The sequence below is a fragment of the Corapipo altera genome, unplaced genomic scaffold (assembly GCF_003945725.1).
Source record: "Corapipo altera isolate COAL_440 unplaced genomic scaffold, ASM394572v1 45, whole genome shotgun sequence".
Lineage (NCBI taxonomy): Eukaryota > Metazoa > Chordata > Aves > Passeriformes > Pipridae > Corapipo > Corapipo altera.
Window position 1 is genome coordinate 8,291,818 of NW_020884877.1, and position 19,632 is coordinate 8,311,449.

Genomic DNA, 19,632 nt, shown 5'->3' on the forward strand with positions numbered 1-19,632 from the left:
ATCAATGTATTTCAAAAATACATTGAACAGTAATGTCTAAAATAAGAATACAGAAGATAATTCTTGGTAATACTCAACACTTAAGAGTTCTTTACATCCACAGAAAGTGGTGTATGACCAGTCACTAATTGTGGTAGGTGAAAATATGCTGACTTTGACTCCAACATTATCCTGACTTCAGATTCAATAAGAACTACCATGTCTTGCCAATAACTCAGGAAATGACAATTTGCTAGAACAGACCGGAAAATTAAAGCATTCAGAAATCAACAAAATATCTGTCACCAAAAAGCTAACATGCTTATTTTTAATTGTATGCAGATGGAGTCTAATGTCAATAAAATGAAAAGGACAAGTGTTTTTGTCATCATTTGGGCAGCTGATTGATTACTTATCATTAGATCTAAATTTTAACAGAGCTCCTTTTGGTGTACGGAAAAATCTGCTAGTAGCCATGTCCTGCCTTAAAACTTTTCTCTTTAGCCTTGAAAAAGAAGCACGTGCACAATCTCTGTTATAATCCCCTCTTAGCAGTGGCTGAAAGGACAACATGAGCAGCAGTAAAGAGAAGTGTTATCCATGCATTAAGCAAACAAAAGCAACATACCAGAAGAAAGCATAATGGAATCTGAGCTGAATCACTACAGGAAGTGGACGGATTTTGACAACTAAGGTTTAGACAAAACAGAGATAAACACTAAAAAAAAGAATGAAAACTGAATGTTCATTTGTCTAGTTCCAATCTAAAATATATATTTAAGTTCTTATGCCTCACTTCTACCACTCTCTTCATCTTAAAACTTCAGTGTAATAAAAAGCAAGTCATGCAAATGCATTGCATCCACAAGGGATGCAACAGGTATGTCAAGGACTCTGCCTTCAGCTTTGCTGCTGATTCTTACAGCACAATCTCCAGGCCAGCACAGTGTCTAACCTCTGCATGAGCAAGCAAGGCTGTATTTCGATTCTGCAACTTGTTTGTACAATATTAATCATAACTAAGCAAGCTATAACCAACACTGTCAGATGCACCAGTGCCAACAGTAACAGCATGACACAGCAAATGAGAGGCTGACCAGCTTTAATACATTAAAGTATCTTTATATTTGAGGATGTGTGATATTTAAAAACCTTTTTATGAACGCTAGCATTTGGGAAGAATGTTTTTTCAGTTTTCCTTAAGGGCGGAACACTGACAAAGAATGAGCCTAGGTTTAGAATTGCTGATGCAAACTACAATAATATATTTCATCCAAAATGCTTCTGCACTCCTAGAAAATAATTATGTCTTCCAGAACCACATAACCATAATAATAACAACACTAATTATTCCAATGAATCCAAAGCGAACTAAAACAATGCTATTAATTTCATCATAAGTCTAAAATATGCCAATTTGGACTGGATTTCCATTGTATGCTCTATAAGCATATTGTTAATTGCTTATATTTCCCATGAAAGATGCAATCACCTGACTTAAAATTTGGTTACAGTATCATGTTTGAAATTCCAGGTTTAGATGGTTGAACAATTACGTCTTTAATTAATCATTATTTGATAGCACAGTAATAACTTCACTCAGCCAACTACATAATGCATAGCAATCTTCAAGAATGGATTGAAAACTGCAAAGCATGCCTAAAATTTTATGGCTTATTAAATTCTCAGGAAACCACATGGCTATGCCCTTCAGCCATTTATTGATCCAGACTGACACATCTGTGTGCCTTGCTCCTGCAACATACCACGCTGGTTTAAACAGGCACTATTACAAACAACAAACGACTACTAAATTTACAGAACAAGGTATTCTACTGTTCAGGATATTCTAATATTCTATCTATCAGATATTCTTAAAAGTATTGTTCCACACAGCTTTGAAGACAGTTCTGCATGCATTAAATTGGTCTGTGATTATGGAGATGCCAAACCATTTTGCATAAAGTAGAAAGCTGCTTAACATTATGATCCTTCCAGTCACTGCCCTCATTTAATAAGTGCACATTCTGAAAAAAAACTGTTACAGAGTAAGCTCTACAAGGATCTGGCTTGCCACGCAGTTGGGGCTTCTTGGTTTCATGCTGCCAAAATGAAGCTAGACACTTCAAATGTACCTCGTGCTTTTTCAATGCCATCCTAGTGTGTCTTTGCTTCAGCTGGCACAGAATAGGATGAATCTTTGCTTCACTGAAGTCGACAAAAAACGTCACTGAGTCAAGATATCATACAGTTGTGAACAGCTGTTTAAATTAAGACTGTCTACCTTCACAGTACTACCTTATTCCATAGCATTCTCTGGAGTTCTTTCCACAACAAATTACGGCAGATAGCTCAAAGTTAAATTTCACTTCAAGAATAAAGAAACTACAAAAATGCATATTCAGTCTTTATTTTATTAAAACAAGATTTGTTCTGCTGAAGGAATGAATGAATTCATAACTGCAAAACAAACAAACAAGGAACAAAACCTTTGTTTCTGGGCATGCTCAGAGCTATGCTATTACAAATTTTTCTGAAAAACATTATCAGCAATGCTGTAATTCATAGCAGATAAATCATTAAAGGCAAAAATTCTGGGATTTTAGTTACATTAGTGAGACACATTTTACTTTTCCTATCTGTCCCCAAAACACCAACAGCTGAAACACTTCTCTTTCCAGTATGAATTCAGATACCCTGTTCTCAGGCAGAGCTGACCCTAATAGACAAAGAAAGGAAGACCACTAAACAAATCAAGAATCATCATTCTGCTCCTGTTTCCCACTATTCAGTGAAGTAAAGCAGACTCGTGAGCACAGGAGCAGCACAGGTACCAGCCTGCCTTCTACACTTCAGATCAGGATACCATCCTCTTCTGTTTACCTGTCACTGATTTACTTCCAAAGAGAATACAGTGTCCTGTAATTTAGCTCTTTACAATATTAAAAAATCCAAATACATGACTGAGAAAAAAAAAGGAAACAATAAACCTGAAATTAAATGAGCAGAAGATACAAAGAAAGAACATCCAGCAATAGCACTGGACAAGTTTGTAATATCGCTGTATCCTTACAAACTCACAATGTGTCAAATGACCACAGACAGCAGGGACAGAGAAGCAGATAACAGATTACAGCATCAAGCAAAAGTATTGCAAAATACATTACCAATAACAAGAACATGAAAACCACAAAAACACATATTCTCATTTGGGCACAAACTTTGCATGAAACTTAAACACAACTTCAGATTAAGTTATAGTCTCATTATAAACAGAAACGCCTCATTTTATCCGAGTCCCAGAGAGGAATACTTTCATAATACCATTACAACAGCACTGGATGCAAACTTGTCAGAAAGAACAAGAAAGCAAAAAATCCTATCAGAAAATTAACTGAAGAACTGCTTGGTGCAAGTGTAAGACGTTTAAAGTTTTGGGGGCTTGCTATTCCATGTTTGGTTAGCACCCAGCACAGTATGACTGGCTCACACTCATGGTTTGCAATACTAGTGAATAATAACAATCTAGCAATCTTAGAATAAGATTGTTTTAAAAGGCTGAATGAGTACTTTTTGTGGAGAATTTTTAAAAAATATGAAATGTATTAAAACCAAAAAAACCTATGAACTTGCAGAAGGTCAAAATTGCATATGCACTGAAGAAGAAATTAACATTTTTCTCAGCTATTGTAAAATATCCTGGTTCTAACTGCTGTCAATTAGAATAAAAAAGCATGACTTTATTCCTGTCTTTTCTTGCTTCTCTATATTAACACATGCAAACATACTGACAAAACATCTTTGTCCACTAACATTAAAAAAGAAAAACGAACCAAACAAAAATCAAAACAAAAAAATCTCACCCCAAACCAACCACCACTCCCATCAGTTTCAGAGAGAAAGTATTTCAGCTCTCAAGTTTGCCCTTTGTTTAGACTTCACAGTCATGTTTTGAAGTTTCACGCTGCTAAGGAAACAACAAGGTATTCAAAAAGGGTAGCAGAATATGCATTATTTATCTAATAGGAAAGTGCTTGTCTATTTCTCAAGACCCCAGAAAACTTCCCTTTTCTCCTTCTTGCACATGGTATTGACTGTCTCCGAAATAATTTATGTTCTGCACATATGTTCATCAATTCTCTTTCCAAAGCAGTTTCTGTATTTACTTCTCCTATCACTGTCTCTCCTTTTTTTCCTAGTAGTCATTGAGCATGCACAGAAGAGGTTTCTGAACACTCAGAAGCGAGGCACAGAATAACATCCAAACCTACAGTAAACCTTATTTTGACACTGTCAACCACAGAAATTCTTCCAGACTTGTATCCCAAATCTTGTCCTTCTAATAAATTGCTACATTTCATACTTTTTTCATTTTTCTTTTTTTTTTTTAAAGGAAAATATGTAACTACTTACACTTTTATTTAAATATAATACACTTTTATTCTAAAAAACCACCCTGACAAGGGGGGTCTATTATTAAAAACAAAACAAAAAAAAGGCATTACAGTCTAAAAATATTAGTCATTTTATAGTCTTCAAGATATTTTTATTACTTAAGATTTCAAGGAAAAGTTGGGTACTGGAATAAGACAAACTTAAAATGAATGAGTATGGAGAACAGTATTTTGACTCTAAACAAATATGCACTAGTGATCTTAAAGTACAATGTGCACTAAAACTTATTCACACGTAAAACAATTCATGCTCTTCATGTGTAAAATACTGTGAAAAATAAGATGGAAGAAACTGGATAGGAAAACATTCATGTATCATAAAAATATGTTAGAATGGGACTTATCTATAGAGTTAAAGCTTTGCTTTAAAACAGATTTTATTTAAAAATCTTCTTTTGCTTTATCTAAAAAGTAGCCTTTCTATAAAAACCATTCCTTTAAAACTTGTCTTTAAAAACATCAGTTTTATATTAGACAAAATATTAAATTATACAGGCACAATTAGTTAAGAGGGCTATAAGAACTTACATTATAACCCTTCATTTTCCAGTGACTTGCAATACAGTCATAAGATTCTGTGTCTACTGACAACCATAGGAAAATTCATCCATAGAAATAAACTTTTATTTAAAAAATAAAATAAATTAAACCAAAACAAATAAATCTGTCAGACCATATTTGACTTGTAAAGGAACTTTCCAGCTGACACATGCACATCTTCTATTTAACGTGGGAAATATGCATATACATTAAAAATACCCCAAAAATATTCTTTGAACATGTGGTTTATGATGACAGCTTTTACATTTCCTTCACATACTGTATATTAAAATAAACCATTTCCAAGTCCACCTTTATCTCAGTCCAAATCAGTGATCCTTGACACTTCAGAAAATGAATTAAGAATAGTTTTGTTTTCTGAGGGGAAAATGCACATACACTATGTTCACTGGCAGAAACAGCAGAGTCTGAGCTTTTCCATGTTTTTCGCATGTTCTGAAAAACATATTGTACCACTACAGAATATACAAAGGCCTCTAAAGTAAAAGAGATTATATAATATACCAAATGGAAGATTTAAAAACCAAAGTCCTGATTGTGATGATGTTTAACTACGTGCTTAACTTACTACAAATCAGCAACTAATCTTGGGTTTTAGAGCAAAGAGACACCCGCAAGACTGGGGGGTTATGTCTCCTAAACACATTAAATCAGCTATCATAACAACTACTAAAAAAAGAAAAAAACTAAACCAAAATACCATGGGGATTTTTTTGCCATAAAACCATACTGGTTGGAGCATCAGTGGCCAAGCACGAATCTCTATGGAACATAATTTTAATTCACCTAAATATTTTAAAAAAATATTTGAACTCTTAATACATTTACGTGGATGATACTTTAGGTTTATTTAAATATTTATTTGTTTGCATTATTACTTTTCCATTCCCCCCACTAAGGAATGTGAAATTCACCTATAAACTTTATCAATAAGCTACTAAAAAACAAACAAAAAAAACCCCAAATCTAAGCCTATATTTCTTTTGGAATTTGCAATTTCACTTTAGCCACCACCATTTGAACAGTTCCCTAGAGAGACATATTTCCTTACCAACACGGTCCATTATTGCTTGATGAGAGCCCACAGTGACTTTTTGTTCAAAAAAACTGCTTTGGACATGGTTTCAGGAAAAAAGTCAATACAAAAACATGTAAAATTACATTTCATTTCAAGAAAGCACTGAATTGATCTGAATTGTATCATACTGTATTAATTTTAATGCCACTCCACAGGCAAGTATATATATTATGTGTTGAAGAAGGTGCACATATATACAAACACAAAATACATACACAGAATTCAGCCCAAATTGATGTATCTTCATTTAATTTCTAGCATAACAACCAAGTCATTTTTTGCACTTTAGAATTATGTGAAGAAATTAAATTAGGCACAATTAATTAACACAGCTTCTAAATTACCTTATTATAGTGCACTGTCACGCACTGATAATACCATAAAACCAATATGATACTATTCAAGGTCATTTTGCTGATGTACAGGTGAAGTCTAGTAAATAGGATTCTAAGTGCTTTTAACTCAAATCTACAACTTCTGCAGCTTTACACAGTAGAACAGTGCAATACATTATGTCCCCACATTCCAGGAACAAGAGCCGAGTTTACAGTTGTATTTGTTTCACATTAGACTGGCTTTGCACTTTCTGGAGCTCTAGCACTTCAACTGCGTTGTCCACGACCTCCTTTTTTCCCCTTTCCTTTTTCCAGGTGCTGGCTATAAAAAAAAGAAAAAAAAAAAGTTCTTTTGGTAGCTAGCTCTCACCTGGCAGAACAAGACAGTTTCGAAGTAATGGTACAGCAGTTGTTCTTCGAGAGGGTCGGTTCACAGTGCTAGGATGACCCCTATCTCCACTTACTCCCCAGTTCCTGACTTTGGAGGAAGCTTGCTCTGGTTTCTTGGGAAAAGATTCTGATGTGACTTTCTGCCTCTTTTCAGGAATCCCTGTTACAACTGTTGAGCTCAGAAAGGCCCTTTTTGGTTTACTCCTCACCTTTAATTTTTTAGCATCAGGCTTTTCTTTCTTAGGGTGCTTTCCCACTGTAGTCTTCCTTGTCTGGCACCTATGGATGGAGAAAGCAGATTTCTGGGCACGAGGATGAAGTTGTCTTCTCAACCCCTCTTTTTGCTGTTTTTTAGTTCGGGAAATCTGTTTGCCTGCGGTTACCCTGTTTCCTCTCCTCCCAACAGTACGTGTGACAGACTTAGATCCTGAAGCCTTTCTGGAAAAAACTGGTTCTTTATTAGTGCCTTCTTTTCTCTTCCATATTGCCTTTGGATTCTCCCTCTCTAACCACTCACTCCTGATGGAGGTCAGAGGAGTTTTGGTAATTCTATTAAACGGAATTAGTCTACAATCTCCTTCTACCACAGAGTTCAAAGGTGAAATGATCAAGTGTTTAAAAGAGTTCTCAGAGTGACTAGACACAAGACAATCTGTTCTTTCTGTGGAAACAGAAGATCCATCTGCCTTTTGACTTGAGGCTGCATCATTCCCTTTATCTGGATCTGTCAGGAAAGATGCTGAAGATGAACTATAGTAGTCTGACCAACTGAGTGACTTTGATGGTGTGCTTTCTCTCTGTGCATCCGCTAGTTTTTTCATGTTTGCATCAAAGCTGAGGCTTCTGAAAAGCTGTCGAACATGGGAGGGCTTTTTGGCCTTCTCTCCAACTGTACTCTTGGGAGGTGTTTTCAGAATTCGATTTGTCAGTGGGTCATAATACTTGAAAGAACACTGTTTGTATTTATACCTTACAGAGTCCTTGCTATCTGCGGAGTTTCGATTTTTCCTCATTTTGGAAGTATCTACAGGTTTACCTTTACACTGTTTTACCTCTGGGCATGAGAGTACATACACCACTGTCTTGGGCTGTACAGGACTCATAATCTTGCTGTAGGACTCTGGAAGTTTAAGGGCACATAGTCTAGTTTTCATGTTTGGAGTTTTTTCATTCTCCAACCACGTGACGCTTGCTTTCTGATCAGCTGGATTAGATTCTCTTCTAGACATTTTCCTTTTTGCTACAGGATAGTTCAATAGACTTGTTTGGGTGCCATGGCTGACTTTAACCACCTGGCATCTTGAAGCCAGGCGCCATGTCCTTTTCCTAGGCATTTTAAGTATTTGTGGTTTGCATAGTGTATCTGAGGCTAAAGATGGGTTATCAAAATCAGAGCCACCACTTAAAGCATCGTTAAATTCTGGCAATGCTTTAACTGATGCACTTTCTGTTCTGTTACCCTCAATAACATTGATCCTTTTTTCATCCTTCTGCTTTTTTTTCTTCATTCTCTTCCCTGTACAGTTGGCTGACGATTCACTGTCAAAGTAGCAGCGAAAACGACCCTCCTTGAAATCACGCACGAGTTCTTCAATTTTTATATCATCTTCATACATTATTTGAGACCAAGTCTTTCCCACAAAAGAAGGAGGCACATGAGGCAGAGCTGGAAGAACTGGTTCTTCAGTATGAACTATGACATCCTGTTTCACTGCTTCTGTTTTCTCTACTGACTCAGTTTTTAAGACAGAGCAGAGCTGTGTTCCGTAGTCTTTATCTTGCAAACTTACTTGGACCTCTTTCAGGAATTCTATATCTTTTATAGCTGCCTTAGGTAAGTCTGTTCCTGCCTGTATTGGTGCATCACAGTCAAAACTCATTTCAGAGCCCTCTAAATTAGTATGGTCCAGAAGTGATGAAAAAGTTAAACAGGGATTATTCTCTTCTGTGATACAAATTTCTTCAGATGTAGTTTCATGGCAGTATTTCAAAATTACATCTTCAATAGTTTCATCCACTGAACTTCCATCATCTCTGTTTGTCTTCACGTTTTTGCATCTTGCTAATTGTGGGGATGTCCCAAGATCTAAGGAGCTGCTGATACCCACAGTATCCCTGAGATGGAGATCAGACACCAAAGTTTCATCCTGAGTTCGTAAACTATCTCGCTTTGAGAGAGATTGACCTGAGGTAATAAATAAAGAATTGCTGTGGCTGCATGTAGGATTCTGATGAGAAACTGAGGGGCGTTTTGGGTGAGCCAGTGCTGGAGCAGGATTCAAGCATGGGTTCAATAGCACATCACTACTGGAGGCCTTCGTTGCCCGTTCATCACACCCACTACGGAGAAACAGATTTGATGCTGCCAAATCCCTAACATTTTTTCCTGTTTTAGAATTAACAGAAGAACTGTGGATTATAGGACTGATGGAAAATTGCTGAGGTACAGGGCTCACAGCTGTAAACCGACCTTCATGGCTATGATTTGCATTTTTCAGAGTAACCCATTTCTTATCACTACAGATGCCAATAGACTGCTGGGATATTCCTGGAACATGCTCCTGGCCTCTTGCTCGTTTTTGAAAAACTGCTTGTGTTACAAAAGTTTTCTTTGTGCCCTCATGAGACAGGCATGGAGCAGAAGAGTGTATTTCACCAATGGACTCCTTGTCTTTGCTGGAAATCTCCTGTGTGTCACTGTTTCTCTTTTTCTGCATCTCTGTTGGGGACAGACAAGAAATCCTAGGAGCCTCCAGAGTGATGGGGAGTGGCATGTCATCGTATGTTGGTCTAAAAGGGAGGGAGGGAAAAAAAAAAATCAGCCTATATAAATACTGTAAATATACTTAAGATTTTTCAAACAATAGCAGTGTATGGGGGGTTTAAGAGTAATTACCTGGAGTGCATCACTTCTAACAAACAAACTCAAATAACCATCTCTACTACATTAGCAGAGATCGTGAATTTTAAAAAATTATGAAGAGGGAAGGGGGAATGTTCCACAAAGCTAATTTGTGTCTGTTACCCTCTTCATGCCACAATCAATTAGGAATGGCCAAACATAGATTACGATAATTTTATAAATACAGCAAAGGAAGAAAATGTAAAGGTATTTCCTTTGTTTCAAGTTGTAGACTATAAAGAGGTTACTTCACTGGCCATCCTATCATTAATTAAAATTGAGAAATTGAAAAAATTCTTTTGTAGAGAAATAGAACATAATAATACAACAGTACAAAACCACTATTGAGTACAAATGCCCTTTTCCCTACAAAACATGGCTGCCTGATAGGAACCCTGCACATGTTGCCAAGGAATTCCATGTTTACTGTTTCTCACAGACATACCACAGCTTCTGACTCACTTCTATAAGAAGCCAAGTTATGACTGTTCAGCCCCACTCTGACAACAGATTTTTACATATTCTGTAACTGGCAGTTCTGTCTTTAGGACTGCCTCAAATACAAGGGGTTGCATCTTGAAGAATTAACACAACTGACAGATAACGACTGTTTCTCTTATGCAATACAGGAACCCACAAGGCTTCGTTATGTAGCAGCTGGGCAAATCCAATTAAAATAATTTTGAAAATAAGTAAATATAACCGAAGAAAAGAATATTATGTTTCATTTGAAAGTTAGAACGAGACTTTGTGAGACACAAATTATTTTAATAAATGGCAGACATCAGCTAACAGAAGTATCATGAATAAATTTCATTGCACGGGAATTTCCTCAGTTATATAACTCAGAGTACGTACAGCTCAGGGTTATAGGACTGATTGAGCAAGAGAAACTTCATATAATGAAACAGTAAAAAGAAGATTATTTCTATTACTATATAAATGCAAAGTAATCAAATACATTAGATGATCAAACAATGCCTGCCAACTGAACTGCTGTGCCCTACTGCTGCATGAATTCTTGGCCACACCTAAGCTCTGAAACAGGACCTAAGGGGAAGGTCAAAGGTAGTAAAAATAACTCTTTTAACTTTCTCACTTAAAAGTTCTTCCATCTTTGTGTGAAACACCTGGCATTTGGACACTCCTGAAAGACTCAATATAGGACTAAATGGATTTTGATATAAATAAAATATAACAAATGTATAGGTTTATAGCTCAGTTAACAACCTGCATCCACTTTTCAAAAATAACTTATAAGCAAATGTCTCTGGGGTGGAGGAAACAGAACTAGAGTTTTATACAGTTAGGTACTTCTGATAGTTTTGCTACAAATTACCCCCAAAGGCAGAGGGAAGATTTACTCTCTTAAATGCTCAGTATTATTTCTTTATGTAAAACACTTATATACCAAGAGTTTGGAGGAAGGAATGATTTAGAAGTTTGTGTGTATCTGGTTTTGGTTTGGTTTCTTTTTTTTACTGGGGGAGGGACAGAACAACAATATCCTTTGAAATTCAGTATAAGGCAAAGCTCTGATGAATTTTTCCACGTAACTACTAAGTATACTGGTTCTGCAAAACAAATCAAGACTCAGAAATATTTCCATAATCTTTTAAAATGACACTCTAAAGATCCCTTGTGTGAATTCAGCTAAATAGTAAAAACAGTTATTTAAAGAACTGAGCATAAACTGTATATTAATCCAAGAGTTTTAATGTGAAAGAAGAGAATCCAGTTCTTACCTCAGATATCAGTTAAGACCATGACTTTTTTTTCAGAGCAGGACCACAACATAAATCTATTCCTCGCTTTTCCGTCATTGCTTTTCTTCCTCCAAACTCTGTCTAGATTTGGGATTACTCTTCCCTCTTCTTCCTCCAACTTCATCTAGATTTTGTACATTATTTTTCTCATTCCATTCCTTCTTCCAACAACTTAGAGGAACATGGGTAGCTTGTTTTTCCTAGTTAGTAGGTTTCATCCACCAAAGGAATAACCTTGTATTAGTGACACCTCAAGAGAGGGCTTTTTTCATTTGGATGTTGCCTCAAAGCAAATCTTATATTTTCTCCATGGCAAAAAACTGTGGATGTTCTTAAGACGTTGGGTTTGAATTTATTTATTGAAGATGGAAGGATTCATTTATTTATCTGTAGTGATGTGTATATGCCCTGAGCTAATTTGGCATAGATATGCATATTAACTTATTTTGTCACATCCCTGATAATATCAATATGACTGCATTCAGACAAAATAACCTTCTATTCTACCTCATTTTTCTAGAATGAGATTTATTTTCCTTCATCTACAGAGAAAAACCTAACACATTGACCCTCTTATCACTCTTAAAACATGCACATGATAAATAAAGAGAACACTTTTCTGAGCATTAATTAATTGGCCAATTAATGTAATTCAAGTATTAACTGAACATGTGAACTGCAAGGATGATAAAATAAACATGTAAATATTTACCTGAAGTTATCCACAAACAACAAACAAAAATAATGAACTCTTTCAAAACATACCATAAAATACACTGCTAAACATATATATTAAGCCCATAATAATAATATTTATAATAAAATATATAAAGCTCAAATTATAAGAATTTGTAAATGTATATGAGATTGTACAGTCTGCCATTACACCTGTTGACCCATATACTCCATCTTTTTTTAGGTCTTCACACTTAAATGCTATCAGTGGTGTTGTCTCAAATCCTTAAGTAGTGAAAAAGTCTAAAAGTGAAGAGACAACACAAAAGCAATACACTTGGTATGATGTTTATCTAAATACACTTTTTTCTAAGTTGTCTTCATTGAGAAAGTTTCACCTCAAATGGGCAAAATTTACTGGTCAGCAGTATAAAAGAAACAGGAATTTGTAATACACGCATTCAAACAACATACACTAAAAAAAAAAAAAAGCCAGCTGTATTATACCTGTTGTCATGGTATCTGTGAGGATGATGCTGTAAAACATCTTGCAGGAAACGCTCCATCAAGCTACTGGTACCTGTACGATTCCTACAGTATGTGGTAAAATGTCTGTGCTGGGAGCTGAAAACATGCTGGTGAAAGATAAAACAGATGATTAGTCTAATACTACTGTAAACACACTGACCTATTCCTAAAAATTACTTCCCAGGTTAAATCTTTGCTATGAAAATATTTAAATAAAAAGAAAAGTCTTCAGCCTTTTCTACTTTACAGCCTTGATTAATAGAGATTTTTAAGCACGCTTAGGGAATCTCAAATAATACTAAAATGTATTGAAATATCTTTCTGAGTTGGAACTTAAATTAATGGTTCTGAGAGGTGCTGACAAATGTCTTGTAAGTAGTACAAATGCTCTCGCAAATCTCACAGCTGCTCACAGGTCTCTTAACTAGAACAAATACACTAAATGTTTCTATAAATGTCTTAAAATATTCTTGAACTTCATATGAGTAAACATTTTATAATTCACTCTAATTAACAAGGATTTTCATAAGTGTAGAAGATTAAATAGGCTTCTACTTACTAATTAAAAAATCTAAAAGACAGGAGACTGACAGAGCTAAAGAACAGAAAAGAGTTGATCAAATGTCTTCAGCCTTGATATCAAACATTATTATAACCTCAATAATTTACAGTACATACAGAACTCAAGACTAAACACACAGAAATAAATATAATGGATGCAATGCACAGCAGTGCACCGCTTCAGAAAAGAAGACTGCAGCAGCCATGCCACTTCACCTGCATCTTTTTAACAGGTAACAGACAAGAAGGGTATCTTTTTCTCAGTGCACACATTTTGCAATTCAAACTGCCTATTTTTCACTCAGTATTGGTTATTCAGTGTAGCAGCTGATATTTTAAAAGCTGGTAAAGCCTTTTGGTACCTGCTGCTACCTGCTGCTGAATTGTGCAGAAGCCATCTCACCTGTTCCAGATTACTGTAGTGCACGTGGCAACAGTTGCAGTACCCTTGTCTATTCTGCACAGTGGATACTCCAGGCCAAGCATGTTCTTGCCCTCTTGCCTGTGAACTGAAAGAAGTGTGCAATATTACCAAGACATGTTGGGTTATTTAATGCATGTCCTTAACATGGAAATTCTAAATATCTATCTTACCACAGCGATGGAACAAACTTGCAAGATAAATGTTTCTATTTCAGAAGTGCAATGACAAGTAGGACTATGTATTTTAAGGTATTCCCAAGCAAATTTCACTGGAGAAACTTTTTCTTAAATGCAGAACAAAGGATAACAGCTTGAAGGCACAGTGGGCTGAAATGTGAGAAGAACTGCCTCTACAGGAAAAGGCAGAGTCATCTTCTCATTCTTCTATTTTTTAGTATTTTGGAAAAAAAAAACCAAAACAAAGATGCCTGACACTCAAACATTAGTTTTGGGCACTACAGCGTACCTTCCCCATAATTTTTAATAGTGTTTGGTATAACATACAGAGGACCTCCATCACACACTTATTGTGCCTCACTGTCATCTTTTATACAAGACAACAGATAAGGCTGAAAAGCAGATTCTTCCCAGTTTACCTTGGTAAGCATTAAGCTAGTCACCAGTTAGATCATCACCAATTTACCTGCTACTGCTGTCCTGTCGTAGAGAGCCTTCAGCACCATGTCTTTGGATTCCTAGAGAAAAACAAAAACAAAACAACCAAAAAATAAAACAACCAAACACACATACAAAACAAAACACAAAAAGCAACAGAATATCAAAGAAATGGAGATAGTTTACCTGCAACTAGCTACTTCTCTTACATTGCATTTGTCAAAATTACTACTCTAAAGGAAGGCAAAAAGTTTAGTAAGTTCAAGAATCTTTTTGTTCTCAAAGTCCATCCAAGAGCTTCACTCTTTTGTGGCTGAGATGAGTGTGAATTTTTCTACTGATTTGTCTGGTTTCAAGACTAGGCAATCTACACTGGTATTCCTACATCCGTGATCACGGAGATAAAACGTAACATGTCTTAAACAGCTTATAACAGGACAAGACAATTACAGCTATATGGAAACTCTTTGGATGATCCAGAAGTCAGACCTTCCATCCAAGTTCTGTAACGGAATTTAGGAAATCAAATTATGCAATACAAGGTGATCTAATGCTCATACTGATAATTTTTTTTTTTAAGAGTAATTCCGTCAAAAACATCTACTTTGAACTTCTTACCCTGTGCTGAAGAAGCAGAAGCTTCATCAGATCGTCTGATTCTGTCAAACATCTGTAAGTAAAAAACAAAAAAAACTAAGTTATAATAATAATAATTAATATCACATCTAACAATGTTAGCATTGCTAGCTTTTGCAATGTTAGCTTTGCTAGAAGGGCCTAACTTCTGATCTAATTAATGAAGTCAAATACTATACTTATGAACACAGCCCAGACTATGATAAGCTATTAACCAATAACCTTGTCAAATTAATTTAATTACTTAATTTCCCAAGTTGCCTTTACAATTAAGAGATATATGCTAATAAAACCCATACAAGACCTACACCACACAATATACTCACCCAGTCTGGAAAAGCAATCCTTATTGATCGAAAGATCTGCAACTCAAGTCCAAAACTCACAATTTTTAATTAAAATATGACTGCAGCACCATGTGTTCACATGCTTTAGGGCATCTAAACCCAAAGGGCTTCCTAGTGTCACAGAGTCCCTTCACATTACGGAATGGAAGCACAGAACCTACATACCTTAGACTCACCAGCCCTCTTCATCCACCAAAGCTGACTCCAGACTAGCAAACGATCAGTGTTGAACAGGAGGCCATTTGCAGTGCAGGACAGGGGGTTTTTTTCATCCCATCTGGCAACAAGGAAGTCAAAGAGCCTTTTAAAACTGAGTTAATAATGCATGTTTTCCATGCCCTAAGGCATGTAAATTTTTCTGTACCACTTTGCAAACATGTCAGTCGATAAAGTGGATAAATCTTTCTGAAGTCTGCAGTACATTCTTCTGTTTAATATGGAAGTTGTTTTGACAGTCTTTCCTACATAAATGTTAACCACTCCTTCTGGAATGACTTTGTTCCTTCTTTCTTCCTCGCAGCCCCCCATGTCTTAAACATTATTGTCATTTTGGATGCTAGCACTCGTGAAATAAAGTATACTGCTACAATAACAGAAAACAAATTCCTTAATACTAACCAAACTGCAATGAATCTATTCTGTAGGTCATTCATGAACCTGCTCAGAAGAACAACGTCTTATTTTGCTTATGTTACGTGAGCTAGTTAGATAGTGTATAATATCACAGTAGAATGGGTGTTCAAAGCATTTTATAATTTAATTATTATATATTCAATGAAGTATTATCATTAGCATAGCAGACAGGAAAACAGAAAGGCTACAATAACTTGCACAATCACTGTCACTAGCATCATCATATCCTGCTTCAAAACTCAGGGCTTAGCAAATCCAAGATCTGCTCTTTGCTTACCATTTCTGTAATTATGTGATAACAAAGTTTCAAATCAACCACTTTTATTTTTTATCTTTTATAAACTGTCTTAACAAGACTCATTCCTTCCCTTCTCATTTTTTGTTCTCATATATGCAGAAAAGTTGCTCCTATATGAGGCTACATACCATCAAGCTTGACAGATGTGTGGTTTGTTACTTGTTTTCTTTAAACTTGTTTTGTTCTTTCCCTGACTACAAACTGCTCATTATAAAATACCTAGGTTGTTATAGCAGTTATGGTCAGAAAGAATATCACAGTAGCTCAACTTTAAACACCACCTCCCCAAAAAAACCCCACAAAACAATCCACACAATCAAAACACCAGACTCATTCTCCTCCCCACAGTGTATCAATTTATGTAATAATATTAAAAAAACAAATAAGCAAGAAACCCCAGCTGTTCTTACAAGCCTTCTCATCAGGCAACTGAGAAAAGCCTTCTTGATAGAACAACTTATCTCAGTTATGTCCTGTTATGTGTCCTACACACAGCCAGGATCCAAAAGAAAGTAAAGGAAAAACACAGAAGACTATCGTTCATGAATGATGTTTTATGTAAAATAACTTGTTCCATGTGCTTGAGGTCAACTTATCAATTTTTTAAGTCTTACTGTGCACACATAATCTTACGACAAAGCTAAAAGTGTGGCAAGAGCACAGGAACCACAGAGGAGGCACAGACAGGGCAGTCAGACAACGGTTCCACAGTCAGAAGCAGCTCCACAACCACTCATCTCCATCCACTGCCCCAAAAGGCAATTAAAGCACCTGATATACAAATGTTTGATTTCATCTCAGAGATGCCAGGCAGTGGGAACTGCAGTGTGCTGGGGGATAACACTAAGACAGTTCGTTACTTCCTTATTTCAAGGACTAATTTCAATGGTGGTGTGCTGCTGAGAGTTCACTCAGCTGCAAGTACAATGCACATCTAAACTGAGTTAGGAGAAAAGTAACTTTAAACAGGACAGGACTATGAAAATAACTATACTGAACTACTCCAGTCTGGATCTCCTTGTCATCTTTTTACAGTTCAAGGAGATTCAATGGACCAGATTTTCTCACCTGGAGGGAGGTTGTACTAGGTAAAAGTTGTAAATGCCCAGTTATTGCTTAGTAACTGACAGAAAAACATCAGAGGAAGATCTTTCAGGGATATTCTCCTCTCGTACAAAGCTGCCAATAGAAGAAAACTTCTCCTTATATCAGTTTTTTTTAAGAACACTAGTGTACAGGAAAAAGAAATAAGTCTGAACTCTATACACAGCTTGCTTACCATCTGAAGTCAAGTTCAAACCACAAGATAGTAATGTGAGGGACATCTGTTATGTAATGCCTTATTTAATTTGCCAAAATCTGGACAGCCTAACTGTAATCCTTACTTTTTCAAAACAGAAACTGCAGCTATAAATTCACAAATGATTTTTCAGATGTTCAGGCAAAGACTGCAAAATTCTACATTAGCTGAGATACCTTCCCCTATAAATATCATAAACTGTTGGATTAAAAAAGTAAATTATATTTGTTCGAAACTTAGCTTAACCATTTCTTCACCTAAAAAAAAAAAATCCTGTAAATTTTAACAAATGTAGAAACAACTGGATAGACACAGAAGTGTTTGATTTGGTAAATTTTTATCCAGATTACTTTATCAGCTGTTTCATTCTGGTTTTACTGAATTACACTGCGTACAGCAGCCAAAGAATGAAATACCTCAGATAATCGCATTTAAAAAGAAAAATCCACAAAAAGGCAACCAAAAAGCATGACATGTACACATTAAAAAAAAAAAAAAAACAAACTCAAAACAAAACAAAAAACCCCCACAAACAAACAAAACAAAACACACCAAAAAAAAACCAAAACAAAAAACCCCCAGTGGTTATGACAGTATCTGAGTATCAAAGGCATCAGATAAACTCTCTAGACAGCGTCACTCTTGCAGCGCAACAGGTAAAACAAAAAGGGTAAAAAGCCAATCAAAACTGCTCCTCGAAAAACGCCTCACGAGAGCCTGTAACGCCCCTTCACCTGCGAGTGACTGTGCTCGGCAGAGGGAGAACCAGGGGAAAACTCTCCCCTAAACAAAGTGACTTGCCGTCCCACAGCACCACCACAAACAGGGAGGCTGTAACTCATTCCAGGAACGGCCTTTGCCCCACGGCCGCACCGCACCGGGGTCCCGGCCCCGCCGCCCGTCTCGCCCCGTGTCCCGCCCGGCCGCCGCCAGCGGGGTGGAGCCGCAGGGAGCCCGCGGGGCCGGGTGGTGCGGAGGGGCCGGGCGGTGCGGAGGGGCCGGGGCCGTGCCCGACCGTGCCCGGGGCTGCCCCGCCCGCCGGGACCCGCCGAGCGCTGAGGGGACGCTGAGGCGGGGGGCGCGCGCGCGCGCAGCCCAACCGCTCCATGGGCTGCTCCCGGTCCCTCCCTTCCCGGTGCCGTCTCACCTCCATCACTCCCCGTTAGCTCTTCGGTGCCGCGCTGGGGTCAAGGGACGCCATCCTGTGCTTCCTGCTCCGGGTCGGGGAGCCGCGCCCCGCGAAGGGAATGGCGGGAGCTGCGGGTTCCCGCGCAGCCGCTCCCTGCGCGGCGCGGGCTCCTCCCGCCCTGAGCGCCCGGCTCCGCCCGCCGCCGCTCCCGGTGCCGTGACATCTGTCAGCGCGGCTCACACCGAGCCCGAAAAAGCCCCGGTTCCTTCAGAACACCGCGGGGCGGCGTCTTTTTGTCAGCCCCAGCCGGGGTGATTCCGGTTGGGAAGTAACCTCTTAGCTAAGTTTCACTTCAACAACTGTAATAGTTGTTTTCTCCTTCAAAATGTATTATCCTATGTGCTTGAGAGCAGGCTGCAGGGTTTACCGTTTTATTTAATTTTCAGTCGTTAAAAGTAGCTTGTTTTTCACAGTGTGCCTTGTTTAGGTAGACTGTATCAGAAAGTTACAGTCTGACTTCATCGGAGTTAATTATGCTAGGTCAGCTTTTCTTATAAGTGGGCTTGAGAATGCGATGTTAGCTCGAGTTCTCTTATTTTCAGCTGTAGGTTTTTGAACGTTTATCTAATCTCCCGTGGGAAACCAGCTATTGCATATTTCTCTCGTTATGCTGAAGCAGCAGGAATTTTTAAGCAATCTGGGCAGACACAAAGTCAACACAACACCCTTATGTGTGAAGACAGGTGCAGATACAGGCTTGGATTGTGCAATGGGGGGAAAACAATCTTGAATGCGCCTTAATATTGAAAATTTAGAGAGGCTGTTCTGTGGTTATGAAACCATAGCTTAGAAATGTCCACCCACGCTCAAAAACGAATTGAACACAAATCTCAAATGACAGATGAGCAGGAGAAGGCTTCTCTTTAGGAGAGCTGAATTTAGTTGCTGTTGAATTATTTTAATATGTGCAGAGGTATGAATATATCTTTATTGCTCAAAAATTATTATTATAGGACTAAAGT

The 19,632-nt window shown here is 37.4% G+C and overlaps 1 protein-coding gene across 3 annotated transcripts; it reads right to left on the reverse strand.

The window, feature by feature from the left end:
* Positions 1–2,373: 2,373 nt before the first annotated feature.
* On the reverse strand, positions 2,374–18,741 carry ZDBF2 (zinc finger DBF-type containing 2). Of its 3 annotated transcripts, XM_027637041.1 has the most exons (8): positions 18,629–18,741; positions 15,416–15,527; positions 14,886–14,937; positions 14,296–14,347; positions 13,633–13,738; positions 12,648–12,775; positions 7,007–9,587; positions 2,374–6,729 (listed from the first exon to the last, which is right to left on the reverse strand). In XM_027637041.1, the coding sequence occupies exons 2-8, from the start codon at positions 15,437–15,439 to the stop codon at positions 6,667–6,669; spliced, it is 3,006 nt and encodes a 1,001-aa protein (XP_027492842.1). In that variant the 5' UTR covers positions 15,440–15,527; positions 18,629–18,741; the 3' UTR covers positions 2,374–6,666. The 3 variants fall into 3 exon arrangements, with proteins under 3 accessions (XP_027492842.1, XP_027492841.1, XP_027492843.1); XM_027637040.1 differs by having other exon boundaries at positions 2,374–9,587; XM_027637042.1 differs by lacking the exons at positions 13,633–13,738; positions 14,296–14,347; positions 14,886–14,937; positions 15,416–15,527; positions 18,629–18,741 and adding an exon at positions 11,445–11,665 and having other exon boundaries at positions 2,374–9,587; positions 12,648–12,760.
* Positions 18,742–19,632: the final 891 nt, after the last annotated feature.

What these genes read in the sequence shown, in the direction of transcription:
- ZDBF2 (XM_027637040.1), bottom strand. Translation starts at nt 15,439, where the DNA reads ATGAAGAGGGCTGGTGAGTCTAAG. An exon ending in TTCTGCTTCTTCAGCACAGG is followed by an intron (nt 14,348 to 14,885) that starts GTAAGAAGTTCA and finishes GTTTTTCTCTAG; the next exon opens with GAATCCAAAGACATGGTGCT. An exon ending in ACTACAGTAATCTGGAACAG is followed by an intron (nt 12,776 to 13,632) that starts GTGAGATGGCTT and finishes ATCTTTCACCAG; the next exon opens with CATGTTTTCAGCTCCCAGCA.